The sequence below is a fragment of the Gorilla gorilla genome, chromosome 1 (assembly GCF_029281585.2).
Source record: "Gorilla gorilla gorilla isolate KB3781 chromosome 1, NHGRI_mGorGor1-v2.1_pri, whole genome shotgun sequence".
NCBI classification, from domain to species: domain Eukaryota; kingdom Metazoa; phylum Chordata; class Mammalia; order Primates; family Hominidae; genus Gorilla; species Gorilla gorilla.
This window is the reverse complement of record NC_073224.2, coordinates 154,851,519-154,873,639: the sequence shown is the minus strand read 5'-3', so window position 1 is coordinate 154,873,639 and position 22,121 is coordinate 154,851,519. Positions and strand designations below refer to the sequence as shown.

Sequence of the window (22,121 nt, the reverse complement as noted above, 5' to 3'; positions counted from 1 at the left end):
TTTTGACAGGTTTATTTCTATATTCTTCATATTTTTTGGTGCTCTTGTTAATGGTACTTAAAATTTTTTAATTTCCAATTGTTCACTGCCAGTGTATAAAAATACAATTTGTATCTTTTTTTTTTTTGAGAAGGAGTCTTGCTCTGTCGCCCAGGCTAGAGTGCAGTGGTATGATCTTGGCTCACTGCACTTCCATCTCCTGAGTTCAGGTGATTCTCCTGCCTCAGCCTCCCGAGTAGCTGGGACCATAGGCATGTACCACCACACCAGGCTAATTTTTGTATTTTTAGTAGAGATGGGGTTTCACCATGTTGGCCAGGCTGGTCTCGAACCCTTGACCTCAGGTAATCCACCTGCCTTGGCCTCCCAAAGTGCGGGGATTACAGGTATGAGCCACCACGCCTGGCCTACAATTTATCTTTGAATATTAATTTTGTATCCTGAAATCTTGCTAAAATCTCTTACTAGTTATAGTGGCTTCTTTTAGACATACTGAGTTTTCTATATAGATAATAATGTCATTTGCAAATAGAGACAGTTTTACTTCTTTTCCAATCTGGATGATTATTTTTTTCTTACCTGATTGCACTGTGTAGAGCCTCCAGAATGTTAAATGAAGTGTGAGAGTGGACATCCCTGTTTTGTTCCTGATCTTTGGAGGAAGGCCAGTGTATGGCCATGATCTGCCTCCTGTGTGAATGGCCAGCTTTCAAGACTTTGAGATCAACTATGGTATTTCAGATTTCCTTTGGTCACACTGCCAACTATCTGCCCATTCTGACCAGATTTGGCCCTGTTAACTAGAATATACTCATAAGGTTCTTGATCACATTTTGATTCTTGATCCTGTACTGGTTTCTCCTTTGACTGTATCACAAGTCCTCGCTATCCCACCATTTTCTCTTGAGGCCTGTTAAGACTTAGTGTCAGTGTCTGGTACTCTGTCACTATCTAGTGGCCAGGGACCACCCACCCTTTGTCTGCCATTTTCGGTCCATGACAACCCATGCTCTTCTAAGTGGTCACTTTAAGAAATTCTGTATTTATTCTGATAAGGAAACCCTTGCTCTAAATGCTTTTGGAATTCCTCTGTTGGAATAGCCTTTAGAGCCTGACATATATTCTTCTAAGCAATGTGGCGTAGCAGCTAAGATGGTAGATTCTGGAGTTGATGGTCTGGGTTTAAATCCCAAAGCCACAATGTATTATTTGACCAAGTTAAATTACTTTACCTCTCTGTACCTTAGTTGTTTTTTTGCTTTTAAATCCATTTGAAAATAGAGTGAGGAAGATGAGGGGAGTAAATAATAAAGAGAACTACCTCATAGGGTGTTGTGAAGATGAAATGAGTTATACATGAAGCTCTCAGAATAGCACATAGTCAACACGCAGCAAATGTTAACTACCATGTGTGAGACCTTGCATAAATTACTTAATCTCTCTAAGCCTCAGTTTACTCATCCTTGGAGGAGGATGAATGCATAACCACCTGGAAGTTCTTGTGAGGACTGAATGAAATGGTTCCTATAAAGCACACACTTTAGTGCCTGGCATGTAGTAAGCATTCAATAAATGTCAGATGCTGTTATTATTACTATCTCAAAGGATGGGAAATCCATGACCTATGAGGATGATTTTGAATCTAAGTATCCAAAGTTATTCCCGTCAACTCTGAATAAACGTAGTTAATAACATTTTTCCCTAGCCTCACCTTCTTTGACTCTATCATAGCCTTCCCCAACCTTTTTTGCACCAGGGACCAGTTTTGTGGAAGATAATTTCTCCACTGGGTGGTAGGGGGCGGTGGGGGCAGGGGGGGGGGGCAGGCATTAGATTCCCATAAGGAGCGTGCAACCTAGATCCCTTGCATGTCCAGTTCACAATAGTGTTCACGCTTCTGTGAGAATGTAATGCTGCTGCTGTCTGACAGGACATACTGCTCAGGCAGTAATGCTCTTTCGCCCACCTGCTGCTTGTCTCCTGCTGTGCTGACCAGTTCCTACCAGGCCACGGACCAGTATCTGTGGCCCAGGGGCTGCAGACCCCTGCTCTACCACATTAAATGCTATTAACTCAGCCTATTTTCTTGGAGCTCACACTTCTCTTAGCATCTGTGATTTTCCTATCCTGCTACTTCTTCCGTTATTCCTCCTCTATCTCCTTTCCTGGCTCCATTTCACCTTGCTGCCATCTACTCATGAATGTACCTTGAACTGTAGCTTCAGCTGTGTACTTTCCTCATTGGTAACACAGTCTACCTGCACGGCTCTAACTTTTATCTCTGCTGAGAATTCTCCATCTGACTCTTGCTGTCTCCTGGGTTTAAACCCAATCTACCCTATCCAAGTCAATGTGTCCAGAACAGGATTGATAACTTGATTCATTCCTGATTCTCTCTTCAGGCCTCCACTTCCAGTCTCTCACTCAAGTTAATCATGTTTTCCTTTACATTTATCTCACCTTTGCCTCTTCCTTTTCATTATCAGTTGTAACCCTATAGATCAGGGTCTTGTCTCCCCTTGTGAGACCAGAAGTCTCCACACTTTTAATCTTATAGCCCCTTGTTTAACATTTCTGAGTTCAGATTCTCAATGTATGTATATGTATTTATAAATTATATACATATTCTACTTCTCTAATATATTTGTGTACATGATTTAAAAAGAGAGGAACAGACATTGAAATGTGAGTGAAGAACTTGAAATAAATATTTTAATGATTTTAATTGTATATATTAAATGGGTACAAAATGCCTTTTTGCTCTTCCTACATGTATTATAAATAATATCTTTTAATGAGAATAATGTGATTGAATATGCCCAGTCATGTTTGAAATGTTGGTTTACACTTTGTAATACAGCTATTTAAAGATCTAGTTCGATGTTTGGTTCATTTTGATACTCATTTTTGATGTCTTACTTAGTGGGAAAAGATACCTCTCAAAACATGTAGATCCAAAACAAAGAAAGTATTGGTTGACTATACCAACTAAATCATGATAATCATTTTTAAGTTTTGTCCAGAATTATGCTAAAGTTTTTTTTAAATGTAATATGTCTTTTTAGCATAGCTGAAGTTTTATTCTCCTGTTTTAGTTTTCACTTGTCTGTTGGTTGGTTTTATGGTTTTTTGTTTCCTCTTGGGTAATATGACTCAGAGGACATATTGAGGAAGTGTGGTAGAGGAGGGTTTTATGAGCATATATTTCTCTACCATCTTTCCCAGGAATTGAATATCATATTTTCAAAAATCTAGTAAGTTACCTGGAAAAATGTTTAGGACATAGCTTTAAGAGAATAGAAAAGCAGCACATAAAACTAAAATAGGATATTATCCAGTTTTTTTAAAAAAAGTGAATTTACAAGAAAAGTCACAATATTTTAATATTATCTCTGGGAGACATGATAATGGATGATTTTTGTTCTTTTACTCACGCTTTTCTTTATTCTCCAAGGCTTAAATAAATAACATTTATTAATTTTAGATTACAAAAAGACTTTTAAAACAAGGTAACATCAAATACTTTTAAAAAGAAACAGGTTGCCGATGATGTTTGTGTTTCAGCCCCCGAATTAGCTACGCTCTTACACTATGTGCATGTATAGCTAGAGCTATAATATAGTACAGTCATTGATGTTTGGTTTGGAACAAAAGAGGGTTCTTTTGCTAAATTAGAAATCTAAAAATGCTTGGACTTATGCTCACTACATTGGGAAGGGAATGGGGCAAATGCAGGTGGCGAGGGGCAGAAAATGTATACTGTCTATATTTTAAAAGATGTTTCCCTGTAAATATGTACTTCTTCTACCCACACTCCTCTGAAAGACAAAATGTTAGCACAGAGCAAAACAGAGAAGGCAGAAGAAATGAACCCGTACCATAATCTGGAAAGTGGGATGGCCAATCTTCTCAAGCCAATAGATGACTTCTGCACAAAGTTCTTTGTGGGAACAGAGGTAAATTGGGATTATCTGCTTTTAAAATTAATACTTATTTATACTAAAATATGTTATTACAATATGTATTGTACATTTTTGCTGTGTAAAGACATAATAGTTATACCATTTTCATATTTTAGTATGCTTGTTTGCATTAAACATTTTTAACTCTGATACCTCGTAGATTCACCTTTAAAATGTTCCTGAACGTATGTGGACAAATATGTAAAATTGCATACTTTTTAACTAATAATATATTGTTCAGTCTACAAATATTCATCAAATACCTTTATCATTTGGAAGAAACCATACTAAGTGTTAGAGATTTACTAAGAAACTATAGTGTTTTGTTGGGCTAACACAATCTAGTAGAAGAGACAGTAAAAAACTCACTCATTTCAAAAGATAAATAACAATTGGATATAATAATGATAATAGCTGCCATTTTCTAAGGACATACTATAATAATAACCAAAGCAAGTTCACATTTACTGGACATTTTCTATGTATCAGTGTCTGTGCCAAGTTATTTTCCAAATTATATCCCATTTAATCCCAGTAATCCTGTAAGGTTGATATTATTATTGCCATTTTATAAATGAATAAATGAGGCTCAGAACTTTTTCTACAGTAATACAGAGGCAGAGATGCTCTTTTCACTCATGACTCTCATTCCCTGAAATACAGAGTATTTTTCCCAGGCCAAGTCACCATGAGAAGAGGCCATAGCTCAGTCTCACCAGAATGCAATCTTCATCCACACTTTGGTATGAAGAGGAAAGCAATCAATTCCACAAGCTCTGGAGAACATGACTGTGTCTCAGGCACAGCACTGGGTGCTGGGATCAGAAGTGAATAGCATGGTCCCTCTCTCCTCAAGGCACTTTCTGCCTAGTCAAGGAGCAGACACATGATAAACACCAACACCAGTCCAGAGGCCATTCCGATAGGAAGAAGGAGGTTGGGGAAGGCGACCCACAGGCTGCTTGGATGTTGGAAGTTGAGAAGGAATCTCAAAGGTCAGGTTGAGAGTAGAATTCCAAGCAGAAGTAACAGCCTGAACAATATTTGGAGTTATGAAAGCCCAGTATTTGTCTGGAGATAGTGAAATAGTTTGGTGTAAGAGGGAAAGGTATGTCTAGAATGCCTGGTTGGAATCCAATACTGAAGAGCCTTTCCTGCTGTGTTAGGTAATTTGAGTTTCATTTAGTAAGCAATGCAACACTACCAAATAAATATGTGCTTTATAACTTGGGTTTCACAGCAAAGTTTAAAAAATTGTTTTAATTGTGGTAAAATATATGTAACATAAAATTAATCATCTTAGCCATTTTTAAATGTACAATTCAGTGGTATTAAGAAACTCCTTTCCCAAAGGAGTTCAATAATCTGTTGGAAAAGTACATTCATATTGTACAACCATCACCACCATCCATGTCCAGAACTTTTCCTCATCCCAAACTGGGCATCCGTACGCACTAAACAATAACTCCCTCTTCCTTTCTTTCCCTACCCACTTGTAACCACCAGCTACTTTCTGTATCTATGAATGTGACTATTCTAGATACCTCATGTAAGTGGAATTATACAGTATTTGTCCTTTTGTGCACCAAAGTTTATAAAGCAGGGGAATGACACCATCAGACCAGATTTAGAAAAATCAGTGACTGCAAGATCTTAAAGCAGAAATTAAAGCATGACACCCCCTGCTCAAACTCTTCAGTGACAACTCAGTACAACATGAATAAAATCCAGACTCTTCGCACCATGGCCTATAAGATTCGTCCCCTGCCTATCTCTCTACCTTATCTGCACCAACCTCCCTCTCACTCTGGCAGCTCTGTTTTTTCCTTTTTTCTTTTTTCTTTTTTTTTGCGATGGAATCTCATTCTGTCACCCAGGCTGGAGTGTAGTGGCATGATCTCGGCTCATTGCAACCTCCACCGCCCAGGTTCAAGCAATTCCCCTGCCTCAGCCTCCTGAGTAGCTGGAATTACAGGTATGTGCCACCACGCCCAGCTAATTTTTTTGTATTTTTAGTAAAGACAGTGTTTCACCATGTTAGCCAGGCTGGTATTGAACTCCTGACCTCAGGTGATCCGCTCGCCTTGGACTCCCAAAGTGCTGGGATTACAGGCGTGAGCCACTGTGCCTGGCCTTTTTTCTCATCCTCCTAATACAAACTCTTGCCTGCCTTTGGAGGCCTTGCCCTACTTGGAATTTCTTTACTCATCCCTCAACAGATACTCACTGCACATTTAATATATGACAGGCATTGCTCTTGGCCCTGTAGATATAGCACTGAACAAACAGACAAAATTCCCTGGCCTCATGGGGTTGGCAGTCCATTGGAAGGTTCTACCAACTTGTGACACAGCTGATCCATCTACTTTGGATAGAGATGTTCAGGGAGGCATCACTGGGATCTCGACTGGCTGGCGTGGGCTGAGGGAAGGGAGTGGAACCCTGGAGGGAGAGAAGACAGGCAGGCGGTGATTTCAGGTGGGCCAGCCCAGAAATGAAAAGGGCCTGAGCAGTGGGGCCAAGAATGTCAACACAGGGGTCAGAGAAGTGGAGTTGGGTAATGGAATTACAGAAGTGGCTAGAGAAGGATATAGAGGTTTCCAGCTAGGTGACTGATGATATGATGAGCCTTCAACACACATTTATTAGATTGGTTCCAACTAGTCCTCGTTGACTTGGTTCAATTTCATTGTTTCATGTGCTGGCTATGAGACCCAGGAGATATTAATAACTCTCTTACAGGACTTTGGTGAGGGCTAAGGGTCACATCCATAAAGCTCCTAAGAACGCTGGCAAGGACTGAGTGCTCAAGAAGTGGTATCCCTGAGGGTGATGTGCAACCTGGCCATAGATTAGCAAAACATGTACCCATCTGTCTGCTTCCTTAGACTGTGAGGATTGTGAGTAGAGAGAGGGCTTGTCCTTGGATTTGGAATTTCCAGCACCAAATACAGTCCTTGTTTGTTAAATGAATTAACACAGATGAATAAAAGCTCAGGTGGGTGAATGAGTGACCTTGTCCCCAGTGAGTTTATCCTTCCCTTTGCATAAATCAAATGTGCTCTCATCTCCCCTTCCTGGCTACAGATCCCAATCCATCCCCCATTTTATACAAACTCCTGTGTTTTTCTCTTCTCATCCAGTGAAGAAACAATGGAATTAGGAGACCGCATGGGGTGACCTAGAGCAAGTCATTTAACCTCTCTCAGTTTTCTGATCCATCCAATGACAGCAAGGGACTAATTATTTTCTGTAAACTTCTCCCACCTCTGTAATTCATCGGTTCTCTCTGTCTTTCCCCTTCGCATGACTGTTTCTTCCTCTTCTTACATCAGGTCCATTTGCCTTCCCCTCTCCTTAAAACGGCCATAAGACAGAATAAGAATACATGTCGCTTGCTATTTTATTTAGATTGAACTTTATGTTTCCTGTTCTCAACCTGAAAAGTAGTAATTACTACCATGTATGCATTCATAGTCCCTCATTCTTGCTTATTCCACAAATATTTATTAACAATTGACTTTCTAATGGGCTGAAAAGTAATCACTGAATAAGATGGGCTGATCCCTCCCTTTACGGATCAACAACAAAAACTTTGGATGCCCAGCGGTTGGGACTATTGTCCCAGATGGAGTATCTGCAGAACTATCATGTTCTCCACATCATTATATGTGGATAAAAACAGAACAAACTCATTGTTTCTTCAATATAAAATTGAGTACTTATTTTGAGGCTTTCCCTCTCCCCCACTGGATCAAATTACTTGATTAAATTGACTTGTTGTTTTGCATTTGTTTTGCTTAACAGTCAATCTTAGCACATGAGTGTGAAGCCTTTTGTCTCTTAAGTTGTCATTGTACTCATCAGGAACCTGTAATATTTTTAGGAAGGCGAAGTGATATACACAGATTGGAAAATGGAAAAAGACCCTGAAACTGGCCGACTTATGTGTAAGTTTTGTGATTGCCCTGTTATTAATAAGATGTTCCTTTTAATTTAAACTACCCAAAGGAATCTCATGCAGTACAGAGTCACCCTGGTCTTGCTAATGGGAGGGAGGGCTCCTAAGGTACTGACTAATAAGGTGAAGGCCTTGAATAAGCAGCATAGTCATCACCTGGGAGCTTGCTGAAAATACACATAAAAATCTTAGATCCTACGCCAGGCCTTCTGAATTGGAATCTGGATTTTAATAACATTTTCCAGGGTATTTGTTTTCACACCAAAATTTGAGGAGCACTGACCTATATGTTGCTTAAATGACTGAGAAACTTGAGTGATTTAATTTAAAAATAAAATACTGTTTCAATAATTCAATAACCTGGTAGTTCATCTATGTGGAAAATCTGAGTCAATGTGAGATTATAAGCAAAATGTAAGATAATCTAGAAGACCCCAGCAGAGTACGGGAAAAGGGACTGCAGGACCCTCCTTTGGGGCTAGGACAGGTTGTGTCTCTATGTCTGCCGCTCCCAGGACCTGGGCCTCTGGAAAGCTGAGCAGAAGCATGTGGGTCACGTCCAGGCGGGAGAAGGAACTGCAGTCAGGAATACAGGCACCCCAATAAGCAAAGCTCCCTATCTCTAGCAGGCTTAGAGCCTTGGGGTTCATTACAATTATAACTGCTCATTTTAAACCTTTGAATTTTGTCATAGTGTGAAAATATATTTTAATGCATTTCACAGTTTGGGATAACCATAAGCAAACGAAGAGGTAGCTCCTGGGACTGCTAGGCCCACAAAGGCTGGCAAGAAGGCTTCAGAACACCATGAGGGAGCAGTGTGGTAGAGCAGCTGGATTCTTTGCAGAAGGGTATCTAGTCAATCATGCGAGTGGAAGTGTGAGTGACTGACAGGGGCCAGAGGTCAGAGCCACAGCCTATAGGGGACAGCTATTGGAGCTCAGGTCTTCACCTGTAACCTCCTGGCCTCACTCCTACTGTGTGTGGTTCCAGAAATCAGAGTCTGTTGTAAGATCTGAGAAGACTATTAGCCGTGTCTCCAGGGTAGCCATTTAATCTTGCAGCCAAAATACTCCCACTTTCTTCCCTGAATGGAACCTCAAACGTGTGTTGTTGACAACAGTGGGCCATTGAGAGAGGATTAGATGGATCCTAGGGAGGGACAAGTGCACACAGAACAGAGACTGATTTTCCACTTTCCATTCATTCCCAATTTCATGATTTAAAGATGAACTCAAAATTAGATATTGGATATCATGAATTACATTCAACTTCTTTTATGCTTACTCATATATCTGTTTATTCAACACTTAATGAGTGTTCATTGTGCACGTACTGCAAGCCAGGCATTATAGAACATGACAGCAGTCTTACCATGCCCCTGGGACACAAGCTGAGGACCGGATGCCATGACTTGGGTGTGCACAGGGGACACTGGTTCCTCCTGGTCTCAGAGATTTTCTTGGGCGCCACTTTCTCCTAGAGCCAGCTTCCTAAACTGCTTTGGAGGGGGCCCATGACAAACAGGGTTTTTGTTTGTTTGTTTGTTTTGTTTTGTTTTGTTTTGTTTTGTTTTTGAGACGGAGTCTTGCTCAGTCACCCATGCTGGAGTGCAGTGGTGCGATCTTGGCTCACTGCAAGCTCCACCTCCCGGGTTCATGCCATTCTCCTGCCTCAGCCTCCCCAGTAGCTGGGACTACAGGCGCCCACCACCAGGCCTGGCTAATTTTTTTTTTTTTGTATTTTTAGTAGAGATGGGGTTTCACCATGTTAGCCAGGATGGTCTCGATCTCCTGACCTCGTGATCCACCCACCATGGCCTCCCAAAGTGCTGGGATTACAGGTGTGAGCCACCGCGCCTGGCCGACAAACAGGTTTTTAAGAAGAAACTTCTAAGAGACAGATTACCTTAACTGAGATGTGTGTGATAAGGAAGCCCAAACAGACTTTCCAGATGATCTAAGTGACAAGCCGAGATAAATGCCAGCTGAATGATGGCAGTTGACATAACCATGTCATATGCTGTACTCACAAATCAGCACAAGTCATGTGCCAGGCTTCTGTGAATAACTCGTGTAGTCCTCACAGCAGCCCTATGGGTAGCTGCTGTAGGTGGCATTACCAGAATTTGAACACAGGTAGTTTGCTCTATATTGCCTCCAGCATTAGATAATGGCTCTGAAAAATGGCTTTTTCATTTTTTTATAATAACCTGGCCTGGAGGCTCTGGCAGTCCATTTAATAATTTAAGGACCACTCCATTCATTGCTGAATGACACTGTCTTTCAACGGACAAAAGAAAGAAAAAGTTTTTATGGGCTGAGAGCATCTAATATTGTTTTAAAGTGCAAACCTTACGATTGTCAACATCACTATCATTGGTAATCATTTCAGTTCTTAGAGGGCCCTGCTCCCCAGAGTGAGGTGGTGTCTAAGGAAGCCTCGCTAATGCGGAGGGCAAACCCAGGCTCTGAGAAACAGGAGCAGCAGCAAGAAGAAAGCTGCTGGTTTCCAGGTGTCTTGAGCCTTACCAGGAATCTTCTAGATCACTTCAAGATGGCCTCAGAAGTATGTCTTCTATGCTCTCTTCAAGCAAGGGGTTTGGCTGGAGGAAAATTAGCCTTTTTTTTTTTTTAATCCAGAAAAGCTACATATAAGTTTTTATTTATTTTTACTTAAAAAATGTTTTAACTGTGGTAAAATACACATAAGCATAAAACTTACCATCTCAACCAATTTCAAAAGTATAGTTCAGTGGTGTTAAGTACATTCATGTTGCTGTACACTCAACCTCCAGAATTCTTTTCTTCTTGCAAAATGGAAACTCCATACCTATTAAATACTAACTCCTCATTTGTCCCTAGTCCCCCAGCCCTTGGCAAACACCATTCTACTTTCTGTTTCTATGAATTCGACTACCCTGGAATCATGCAGTATTTGTCTTCTTGTTACTGGTTTATTTCATCTAGCATAATGTCCTCAAGCTTTATCCATGTTGTAGAATGGATCAGAATTTCCTTCCCTTTCAAGGCTGAATACTATTCCTTCGTATGTATACACCACATTTTGTTTATCCATTCATCCCTCAAGGGACACTTGGATTCCTTCCACATTTTGGCTTTTGCAAATAATGCTACTGTGAACTTGAGTGGAGAAGTACCTGTTTGAAACCTTACTTTATAAGCTTCTTACAAGATTTAGTGCATCTTTTTCTGCTTAATGTGCCACGAGTGTTCTGGGGGAAAACCCCATCTCTCACATAGCAATTAATATGATAAAATTCAGAAAACATTAGTATAAAGTGGCTGGACATTGTGGTGTGGCCTTGACAGCCATATGTTTTTGTGGTCATGCCTGGGGCATAGGGTTGTGGGCAACAAGAAATTAGGAGGATTCAGTTCTGCAGCCAACTCTCAGGGAGAGGAAACCCAAGCAGAATCCTCCTGTTATCTGAGTAAAGAGACCAGAGAAGCAGGAAGACCCTGGGACCTGGGGCAGAGGCTAAAGTGAACTCTTGATCTTAACATTAGAACCTGTAAGGCTTCCCACTGGCAACAAATGGAAGGACTGTGGCTCTTGTCAGAAACCTGGCTGTCATTCTCAGCATTTCATCTCTGTCTTCCTATTCAAGTTGTCTCCAAGTCCTGTCAATTCTAGCTCACAAATATTTCTTGATTATCCCTTCTTCTCCCTTGCATCTTAGACCACGCCACCATCCTCTCTCACCAGAACTGCCACTGCAGCCTCCTCTGCTTTTACCTTCCCCTAATCCATTCTCCCCACAACAGCCAGAGACTGTTTCAGAAACGTCAATCAAATTGTCTCACTTGGAGACCCAAAGGACTCATTACAACACACAACACTTAGAGTGTAATCTGAACTCCTTTCTTACAAGGCCCAGCATGGCCTAGACCCTCCTAGTCCCCATTTGTTTCATGTCTCACTCTAAAATGACCAGATTGCTGTCGGGGGTGCCTTCCTCAAGTGTGTAAAAGCACTAAACACTTCTCTCCTTAGGACTTCGGTGTGTGTTGTTTCCACTGTCTGGAATGTTCCTTCACACCAAAATCTTCCCATGTTGAGCTGCTATTCAGGCCTACATGATGCATCTCCACAGAAGCCTTTTCTGACCCTTCAGTCTAAATTACAAATCCCCTTGTTATTCTTACTTGTAATATTTTTTCCTTCACAACACTTTTCACAATTTTTACATTGTATACTTCGGGATGTGTTTATTGAAATTTTATCTTTCCCACTGGACTGTAAGCTCCTTGGGGGCAAAATCATGTTTATTTACTAACCATTGTCTACCCAGCCAGCTACAGTACCTGCTATTACATATTGGCAATCGATAAATGTTTATTGACTAATTGAGTGAATTAATGAATGAGTAAATGAATAACACAAAATATTCATTTGAGCTTGAAAAAATGGCCTTGATGGGATGTTCCCTGGACATTCCATAATAACAGAAGGAGCCATCCCTTGACAGATCTATTCATCCCAGCTGGCCTCTGGTTCTCCACTCCCCGACCCCATTCATGGGGCCCTGTCTGTCCATTGGAGGTCTGTCCATTCCTCACTGCAGGAATGCAAACAGTGTTATTAAAGATGAGATGGTCTTCTTTCACTCCAACAGCAAAGAAGCCAGTGAGCCACCACACCATTCATGACGGAACTGTCCACACTATTCAGAGATCACCTTTCTACAATGACATTATTCTCACGGTTGGAGGTTGGAACGTGGCCATATGGAAAGAAGGTGTTATGGTAAGTTGCCTGCAAAATGGAGGCGTGAGTGCGTGATCTTTTGTTATTGAGAAAGACAAGAGGAACTGTTATGTTCTGACATAATAGTGCCTTTGGGACACTTTTTAGAGAAATTAGAACAGATGGCAGGGACACCAGCTTGTCAGCAGAACCACTGTAATCCTTTTGAAAACACATTCATTTGTTTTTCCTTCCTGAGGGGAGAAAACAGTTTACGAGTTCCTTGTTCTCTGAAACTTAACAGTCTTGGAATATCTACTGTGGGCAGTTGACTTCACTGGCATTTTTTGGGGGTGGGGGCCAGGGTCTCACTGTGTGGCCCAGGCTGGAATGCAGTGGCGTGATCTCTGCTCACTGCAGCCTCGACTTCCCAGGCTCAGGTGATTCTCCCATCTCAGCCTCCTGAGTAGCTGGGACAACAGGTGTACGCCACTAAGCCCAGTTTTTTTGTGTGTGTTTTTTGTAGAAATGGGGATTTCACCATGTTGCCCAGGCTGGTCTCAAACTTCTGGGCTCAAGTGATTCACCTGCCTTGGCCTCCCAAAGTGCTGGGATTACAGGTGTGACACCACACCTGAACTTGACTTGCATTTTTCCTCCCTTGGAAATACAAGATGGGATGCCTAATTCTGATTGAAGTGCAAGGAGAAACACTGGGTTTGTCATCTTTGCCTCTGCACCAGGAATATCTTGGCAGGTGCAGAAAGTGGGAGTGAGTAAGCTGAGGGTATGTCAGCAGGCAGACCCTTGCCTGTCCAGGGACATACAGTGGTTAAAGGGAGGCAGCAAGAGTGTGGTCAGGATTAGGAGAGGGGCTGGATCTAGGCAGATAGGAGCTAAACTGCCAAAAACTAGAATGATTGATAAAATCCGGTGAAGCAAGGGTGTGGGGGAATCAGTACTTTTGGTGGGATTGTAAGTTGACATGTCTCTTTGGTGAGCAATTTGAGATTATCAAAGCCTGAAACTATATATATATGTGTATATGCATATAATATATATGTATATATGCATATGTGTATACCAACTTTGAAATACATGTGTGTATGTACATAGGCATATAATGTGGATATATATACACACACACATATATATTTCAAAGTTGGTATACATATATACATATATAAATGTATATATATTTAACCTAACAGTTCCACTTCTGAAACTTTAACATACACAAAAATTGTATATTTATCATTGAAAATAATTTAGAAACTACTTAAATGGTCATCAACAGAGAACTCTGCTTTATGCCAATGTACTTCTGTATGTTTTATTTATTTATTTTTTTACAGTTAGCAAGTTTTGTAGTTAAAGAAAAAGAAAAAGGAAATTCAGGCATGATTGTCCAAAGACAATGCCAGGGTCAGGAATTTGGTTATAGAAACTCAAGGTGCTGGGAGAAGTAGACAAGGAGAACAAGTTTGAAATGTCACCTCCACAGAGTCCATGAATCTGCGACATGCTTTCTTCACAGGAAAATCTCTTATGCGTATATTGGAGGGTGGGAGACAGCTCCATGATTTAGTTTAGTCCCTGCAGATGTAAGTAGGCGAAGGAGCACCCCTGGTCAGTAGATGAAGCCTGAAGTGGGTAGAAAGCACATTCTATTCTTACTTTTGAAAACCTCCCAAAGAAGGCAGACTACCCCATGGTAGAGAAAAGAGAAGGTGATTGCATGATGCTTCGATGGTCTAAAATCTCTTCCTAGTGTATTTATAGGTGATCAACTGCTTCCAGCTGAAGTCACTTTATATGAGAATTTGCCAATTCTGATGTTGATTTTCAACATGCAGTACACAGCTGGAACTGGCAGACTTTTCATTTGTTTTACTCTCTACTGTTTACTGAGCTGTTTCCGTGGGAAGCAGATATCTGATAGCAAAATAAAGGCATAAGCAGAATGTCCTTATAATCTTTACTTGTCTAATGTCCATCAATTTCCACAGAAATAGTCATAAGGTTAGAAGCAGTAGTGGGTTTAGAAGTTGGATTATTAGAAACTTCAACAACTTAATTGGAATGTTTAATATTTTCTGAAAAGCAATGAAAAATGGCTTATGAAAACAAGAAAGAAAAGCTGGTGTTATATAAAAACCCTACAACAAAGAGAAGGAAGACTTCCTGTGGGCATAATTTTGTTGTTATATGATGATAGCTAGCTTGAGTTGTACTTAACGAACATCATGGTGAATTTCCCTTAGATAATAACAAAATCTTCTTTATTTGTCTTTTTAAAAATTTGTTTAAAGACTGGGCCGCTCCTTCACTCATGCTGTGCACCAAAAAGGTACACCTCAGGCCACTGGTCCCTGACTCGGCCCGGAGTTTTCTACATCGGCCGAGAAGATGGATACATTGATATCTGGGACCTTCTGGAGAAAACCCATGAACCAGCCCAGTCTCAAAACATTTGCATAACTATGATCACCTACATCAAACCCTGGATCTTTTCTTGTATGTTAATTCTAACTAAATAAGCTAAGTCATTTTGGGTAACTCGGGAACATCTTGACATTCATCTGAAAAGCCTCCAATGTTTATTTCTTAGTTTTTTGTTTTTCTTCCTGCTCATCCCTTCTTATCCCTTCCCTTCTCTTCCTTTCCTTTTCATTCTTCTCTCTTCCCTTTCCTTCCCATCTTTCCTCTTCCTTTTCCTTCTCTCTTGGTCTCAAACCTTGGACACAACCTGAGCTCTTCTCACTGTTGCCTCATCAAGAATGATTTCTGAGACACGTGTCAGGCAGAGGCTGGTTTTGAACCGCACGATGGGAAACATCCTTCTCTTCTCCGGGTCAGACAGGATGACCCGGATCTTTGTTATCTTTTGCTGATTTTTTTTCCCAGATAGAATAAATTTTGTTTCTTTAATTTTCATTACAAATCATATTTTTAAATATTATATCACTTTTGTGGTTCTCCTCTGGCTAATACCAAGCAATTCTCTTCATAAGATAAAATGATTATCTGGGGTTATATATGTATTTAAGCTTTAACCTTTGAACCAACTATGAGGAAAAAGTACTATATAACAAAACAAGCATAAATTCAATGATGTGTCTATAGAAACGTGATGTATGTCCTTTGTCTCCATTTTTGTTCTGTTTCGCCCAAGTAGTAATTTCTATGTAAATCCAGTATGTTTGACTCTTTTTATTTTATTTTTTTGCAGTGATGTCTTGCTCTGTTGCCCAGGCTGAAGTACAGTGGTGTGATCAATCCTCCTGCTTCAGCCTCCCAAAGTTCTGGGATTATAGGGGTGAACCACTGTAACCCACCTGCCTTTTTTAAAAGAAGAAGTTTCCCTTTGTTTCCAAAGGTGTACAGCATGAAATTCTCTTTCTATCCATTTCTCAGAAACATTAGATTTGGAAACTCAGTCTTCAGCATCTTGAGTGTCACAGTCAGACTACTGCTTAGCCATATGTGCCACCCAAGTATCTTTTCCCACTTTGGTGTAAAACATTGCTTTGTACGCCTACAGGGATTATGAATCCAGGATTTTGCAATTTGAAGCAGACCTACTAAAAAGGAAAAGAACACACACACAGTGAGATAGAAAATTAAAATTCTCAGGCCGGGCATGGTGGCTCACACCTCTAATCCCAGCACTTTGGGAGGCTGAGTGAGGTGGGAAGATCACTTGAGTCCAGGAGTTCAAGGCCAACCTGAGCAACATGGCCAAGACCCTGTCTCTACAAAAAATACAAAACAAAAATTAGCTGGGCATGGTGCTATGTGCCTGTAGTCCCAGCTACTCAGGAAGCTGAGGTGGGATGATTGATTCAGCCTGGGAGGTTGAGGCTGCAGTGAGCCATGATCATACCCCTGCATTCTAGCCTGGGCCACAGGGGGAGACCCTGTCTCAAAAAAAAAAAAAAAAAAAAAAAGAAGAAGAAGAAGGAGAAGAAAAAGATTAAAAATCTCAAATACTTTGCATATTATACCCATTTTAAATGTTCAAAGGAAGCTACTTGTTTTTACAATAAGACCTGTGATTCTGGCTACATCTTTGAAATTCTTCTGGATAATGGTACCCTTTAGCCCTTTCTGTGTTCAGTGAAAATGAACTTCATGACTTCTCTTTGAAAATCTTTCCATGTGTTCTCCTTGCTTTCTTCTCAAGTATGCCCAGTGGGCCCAGCCACAGAGAGAGTCAACTTCAGCCAGGAGCCACATTCCTTATACAGTCACCAGAAATACAAGTTTTGAGGCAGCAGGGGAACCGACAAAGGCTCAGTCTTAGCTTTCATTTCATCAGCTGGAAAAAATGACTTGTACATGTTTACATGGTCCAGCCATGAACATCTGATGAAAATGCCAAGATCACTGGAACCACAGCAGGTCCTTTGGGAGAACACAAAACAAAAACATACTTCATGTTTAACTGCTTAAGATGGTTTTCTGTTTGCTGATTTTTTCCTCCCATTTATTTTAAATCTTTCAGCTAAACAGCAATTTATAGCCACAGCTGATTATTATGGAACACTGCATATATTAGAAATTCCTTGGACATTAAGTCGCCCTTCCACCAATGAGGTTAGTAACTAACTTATGACTTTGAGAATTAATGTGCCCAGATATTGCTGAGATATGTCTTTAAAAAAATGTTAGAAATGACAGCATTTTTGCTCTGTAAGGGAACAAAAGACTCATACAGTAAATAAGAGGATGTATTTCTGTTGTATGAGTTAAATAGTTTGAAGCTTTAAAAAAAAGCCCCAAACATGACATGGGAGGGAAACCAAGTCAATGAAGTCCAGATTCTGAGAGAATAATGACTTGGGGATTCATAATCAGAAAATGTCATTTTTCCCATTGTAACCGAAGTGTGGGGTGCTGATTTCAGTGATACCCTTCCCTGAGGGCCCAGTTGACATGTTCATGCATCTCTCCATCACCCACCCCCTCCGGCTCCCAACCCAACTTGGAGTATAGCAGGCAGCACAGCTGAACTGGCGGTATTCTGCACCCCCCACACTGTACCCACTACCCAAGTGTTTCAAACAATGTTAATAATGAGGCTTTAAAAAGATCAATGAATAGAAATATATAAATGTATATACAATGAACATTAAACATATAGATTGCAGTCTGCTGCAAGTCCAAACATCGGCCTAGTTACTGGCAGGCAAAAGGCTGTCTCTGCCCTGGTTGCCTTCCCCAAGGTCTCTGCTGACTTTCCTGCTTCTATTCTATGCCTACACTCGAAGCCCTCCAGGGACCAGGAGTTCAGCTCTGCTTCCAGTCCCTCTAGGATCTACATTGATACTCTCATCTGGGTTTTCTAAGTTTGATTGATGATATGAAACTTCCCCCAGATTTAGAAGGAAGAAGGAAGAAACAGGGAAAAAGCAACCCCTGAATATTTCTACTACAAAATTGCACATTTTTGCAGCTCTCTCCTTCCAACCCTACTTTGGAAACCTCCAAGTCACAGAGCCCTAAATGTTAGCACAGTAGCCCCTGAATTGTACCAGCTCCTCTGGTAGTGGGCCTGTGAATACAATTTCCAAATTATATTCACCTAAAAGATTTAAAGTATCACCAAATAGATAATCTACATAATGATTAGGTAGATGATCATTAGATAATGATCAAGTAGATTAGGGAGGCAGATTAGGTAGGTCATCTACCTAATTACAAGCAGCAGAAATTCTAACAGAGCCTTGTAAAAGTCATGGGGGCTTCCTGCCTGTCACCCTCTCATGGACTTCTGTTTCTAACAGATGGCAAGTGTCAACCACTACTTTGAAAGAGAAGTCAAGCATCTGGAATACGTAGAACAGCGCAAAAAAATTCGTGAGCAAGAAAAGAAAGAAATGGAACTAGAAATGGCAAAGAAAAAAGTTGTAAGTTAAATTTCAGAAATGAAAGATGTTTTCCTCGAACACCAGTGGAAATATATTTGTTTGGCTTAATCCACAGTTTCCATAGAAAAGTTATACTTTTTCACATTCTTCTCTTGTTCTCATGAGAGTCAAGAGGGCATTCCTTTGATTTCCTAGCTCACTGCCAGTTAGACACCTAGTGAGATTCTGTCCAATTTAAGTTTCTGAAATTTTCTATAATTTCAAAGTCCTTTAGTACAGATACCTTAATTCAAAATTTGAATGCTTTCATTATAGAATTTTAATATCTGGTGAATAATGCATTAAAGAAGGTGGTGCAAAAAGAGTTGAATATGGAATGAAGACACATGGGCTCAAATCCCAACTCTGCCACTGACTAGCTGTGAGATTTGGAGCAAGGCTGTCACCTTTGCTGAGCTTCAGGTCTCTTATCTTGAAAATGGGAATACTAATAACTAGGATTACTGTAAGGCTGTCAGTTAAAGAAAGTGACAAATAGACTTTCAGTAAATAGTGCTATTATAATTATAACGATAGATGATAGATAGATAGATGATAGATAGATAGATAGATAGATAGATAGATAGATAGATAGATAGATATGAGGGGGTAGAGAGAAAGAGGTGAATTTTACTGTATATGATATGCTGAAGCTATGAAACTTGAAATAGAGGAGAATTTGGTACAGGGCACATCCACCTTAAACTCTGCCAAAAAAGAACCTAAGCTCTAAAGCACCCCATGCTCCTCTTTCTCAGCTTCTCCCTGTTTGATACGAATTCTGTGACTCTGATGGTCTTCCCTTGCCCACTGGAATTTTGGGCTTCTAAATACTTTGTGAATTAGGCTTTTCTCTCTTTCTCACTTGAGATCACCTCAGTCTCAATTTCTGTTTCCCTCTTGCTCCCTCTCTCCTTTGCTCTTTAGTTACCAGCATTTCATCATTGATCCCATCTGTAGGTTCCGTATAGCCAAATACATACATCCTCAAACACAATTACTCACATGAGGCCTTCAGTCTCAAAAGCATTAGCATGTGGCACTGGGCGCGGTGGCTCACACCTGTAATCCCAGCACTTTGGGAGGCTGAGGCGGGCAGATCACGAGGTCAGGAGTTCGAGACCAGCTTGACCCACATGGAGAAACCCTGTCTCTACTAAAACTACAAAATAAGCCGGGCATGGTGGCACATACCTGTAATCCCAGCTACTCGGGAGGCTGAGGCAGGAGAATCACTTGAACCTGGGAGGCGGAGGTTACGGTGAGCCGAGATTGTGCCATTGCACTCCATCCTAGGCAACAAGAGCGAAACTCCATCTCAAAAAAAAAAAAAAAAAAGCATTAGCATGTGGAAATACTGTAATGTGCTGCATTAGCAAATAAATTAACATTATCACTTATTGATAAATACTAATTAGTGCAATAAAATCAGAGGATCTCATTTCAAAAACATGTTTGGTGACAAAGTGTAAAAGAATGCCAATTAATTAAACTTTCATTGCATTCCACTGCTACAAACAAATTGATCTTAGTTTTGTTCTTTTGCACTTAACAAATGTTGATTTGTTGAGATTCTACTGTGGGAGATAATCTGCCACCCTTCCCCTTCCCCAGCAATTATCCACGATTATTATGAGTGTTTAAATACCATAGCAACAGCTCCTAATTATCTACATCAGTGGGAGCGAGTAGAATTGTGGATAATCCAAAAATAATTTGCATGTGAAATACTTTTTAAACACCTGAATATTATAATAATAATATCTTAAATTGTATTATATTTTTCAATTTCCAAAACGTTCCCAACTTCTTGTAACTTCATTTCCATTAGATATGGTGCCCTCTTTTAAGTAAAGCCACCACTTCTCAAATTTTCTCTGCAACTATTAATAGATTGTGGGTATGTGAATGAATTTGAAAGGGTTCCTCTGTTACATTTAGAACATAAAAAAAGTCACTAAGGAAAAACAACTAATGTTAGTCAGAAATGTCTCCTTCTAAGCAACGGCTGATAAAGGGGGAAATGGCAACAGTAACAACCTCAGAAGATTGCAATGGAGCTTAAATGAGTTAAAATATTTACAGCACTTAGCCAATAACTGGCACATAGAAAGTGTTCGCATGTTCGTCCAGCAAGGCTGGCCTGTATGAGTGCTCACCAGGTGCCAGGATGAGGCTGTACAGTTCAACACAGATTTCAGGAAAATCATGCACCTGTCTCTTTGCAAACATAAAATCTGGAAACAGCTCACTCCTCAATGGACAATAATAATCACTGCTCTAGTCGCATATGAAATGGGAATTTTCCTAACCAGAATTTCAGCTGGAGACTCAGCCTGGGAGAGTAGTCATTGCCGTGTGATCCACAAGCTATGCCATCCATATGGACTCAGAAGAGGGGGATTTCAAAAGAATTCTGCAACCTCTAGGCTATTAGTCACCCTCCAGTCTACATAAGGGAAACAAGAGTTATAGGGAAGAAGGCCGGAAAAAGGGACTTGTTTTTGAAAGACAGTGGTTGGGACCATGTTTCCCCCTACTCCCTCCTTTCCCAGCACATCTGACTGCCTCCCGCCCACCTGCCCTCCTGCCTTCCTGCCCTCCATCCAACCCTTTCCAGAAAACAGCAGCCAGGTCAACTATTCACAAACAGCCCCTTCTCATCCTTTGGTATTTTTAGATATCAGTGTTTTATAGGGATGTCTTGTTTTTCTTCCCCCCCAGAAAACATATCAGAAGTCAAAAGAACAAATGCAGGCTGAATTAAAAATGGACTACGAGAGTTATCTGGAACTGGAAAAGACTGTTCTTATCAACCTTGGCCTAATCAAAGTCACAGAGAAGGGGTCATACATGGAGGTGATGTAAAAAACTTCCTGAAGGGGTGTTTTGGGGACTTCTTCCCTCTATTTATTTTTATGTCAGGTGAACTGGCAAGCTGAACATATATATATATAGGCTCATTTATAGACTTTTATTTCCCTGCTATTAAAACTTTTGAATTTTAGCAATGAGATCTATTTCAGTTTTTGTACCACATATGTACCAAATTTTGTACTGAATATGAAAGTGTTCTTTTTTAATGAATGTTTTCAATAACAAAATTTGCATTTTCCTATAATAATAGAGAACTGTGGATGTCCCTTCCATCCCAATCCTTGCTGTCCACACAGAGGCCCTCATCCCAGGCAGAAGGGGAAATCAAACTGCTCCTACTTATCAGCTTGCTTTTGGCCACCTTTCCAAAAAAAGTGCTTCCCCTTGGCCTCTGTACAAACTGTAGGGCCATGTGCTAAACAAAATATTAGCAAATCAAATCCAGAAATATATATATATATATATATATATATATATATATATATATATTTTAAAGAGGTTAACACATGAAGACCAAGTTGGGTTTATCCAAGGAAGATAAGGTTAATTTAAGAGTAGAAAATAAATCAGTGATTAATCAAAAGAGAGAAATTATGATGCCAAGTCGATGCAGAAAAACATTTCATAAAAGTTGACATCAATTCATGATAATAATGATACATTCTTAGCATCTACAGAAAGAATTCCTGTAATGTGATG

General features: G+C 40.2%; 1 protein-coding gene across 3 annotated transcripts in view; it reads left to right on the top strand.

Moving 5' to 3' along the window:
- Positions 1–21,552, top strand: part of DNAI3 (dynein axonemal intermediate chain 3) — a 73,038-nt gene extending 51,486 nt beyond the window's left edge. For 2 of the 3 annotated variants that reach the window (XM_031004327.3, XM_055351565.2), the window contains 7 exons: positions 3,826–3,956; positions 7,849–7,912; positions 12,563–12,693; positions 14,946–15,150; positions 17,141–17,232; positions 18,423–18,545; positions 21,270–21,552. In XM_031004327.3, coding sequence (XP_030860187.3) covers positions 3,826–3,956; positions 7,849–7,912; positions 12,563–12,693; positions 14,946–15,150; positions 17,141–17,232; positions 18,423–18,545; positions 21,270–21,413 — 890 coding nt within the window. In that variant the 3' untranslated portion in view covers positions 21,414–21,552. Of the gene's footprint in view, positions 1–3,825; positions 3,957–7,848; positions 7,913–12,562; positions 12,694–14,945; positions 15,151–16,819; positions 17,038–17,140; positions 17,233–18,422; positions 18,546–21,269 lie in introns of those variants that run through there. The other variant, XR_008668629.2, reaches the window with a different exon arrangement.
- The last annotated feature ends 569 nt before the right edge of the window (positions 21,553–22,121 follow it).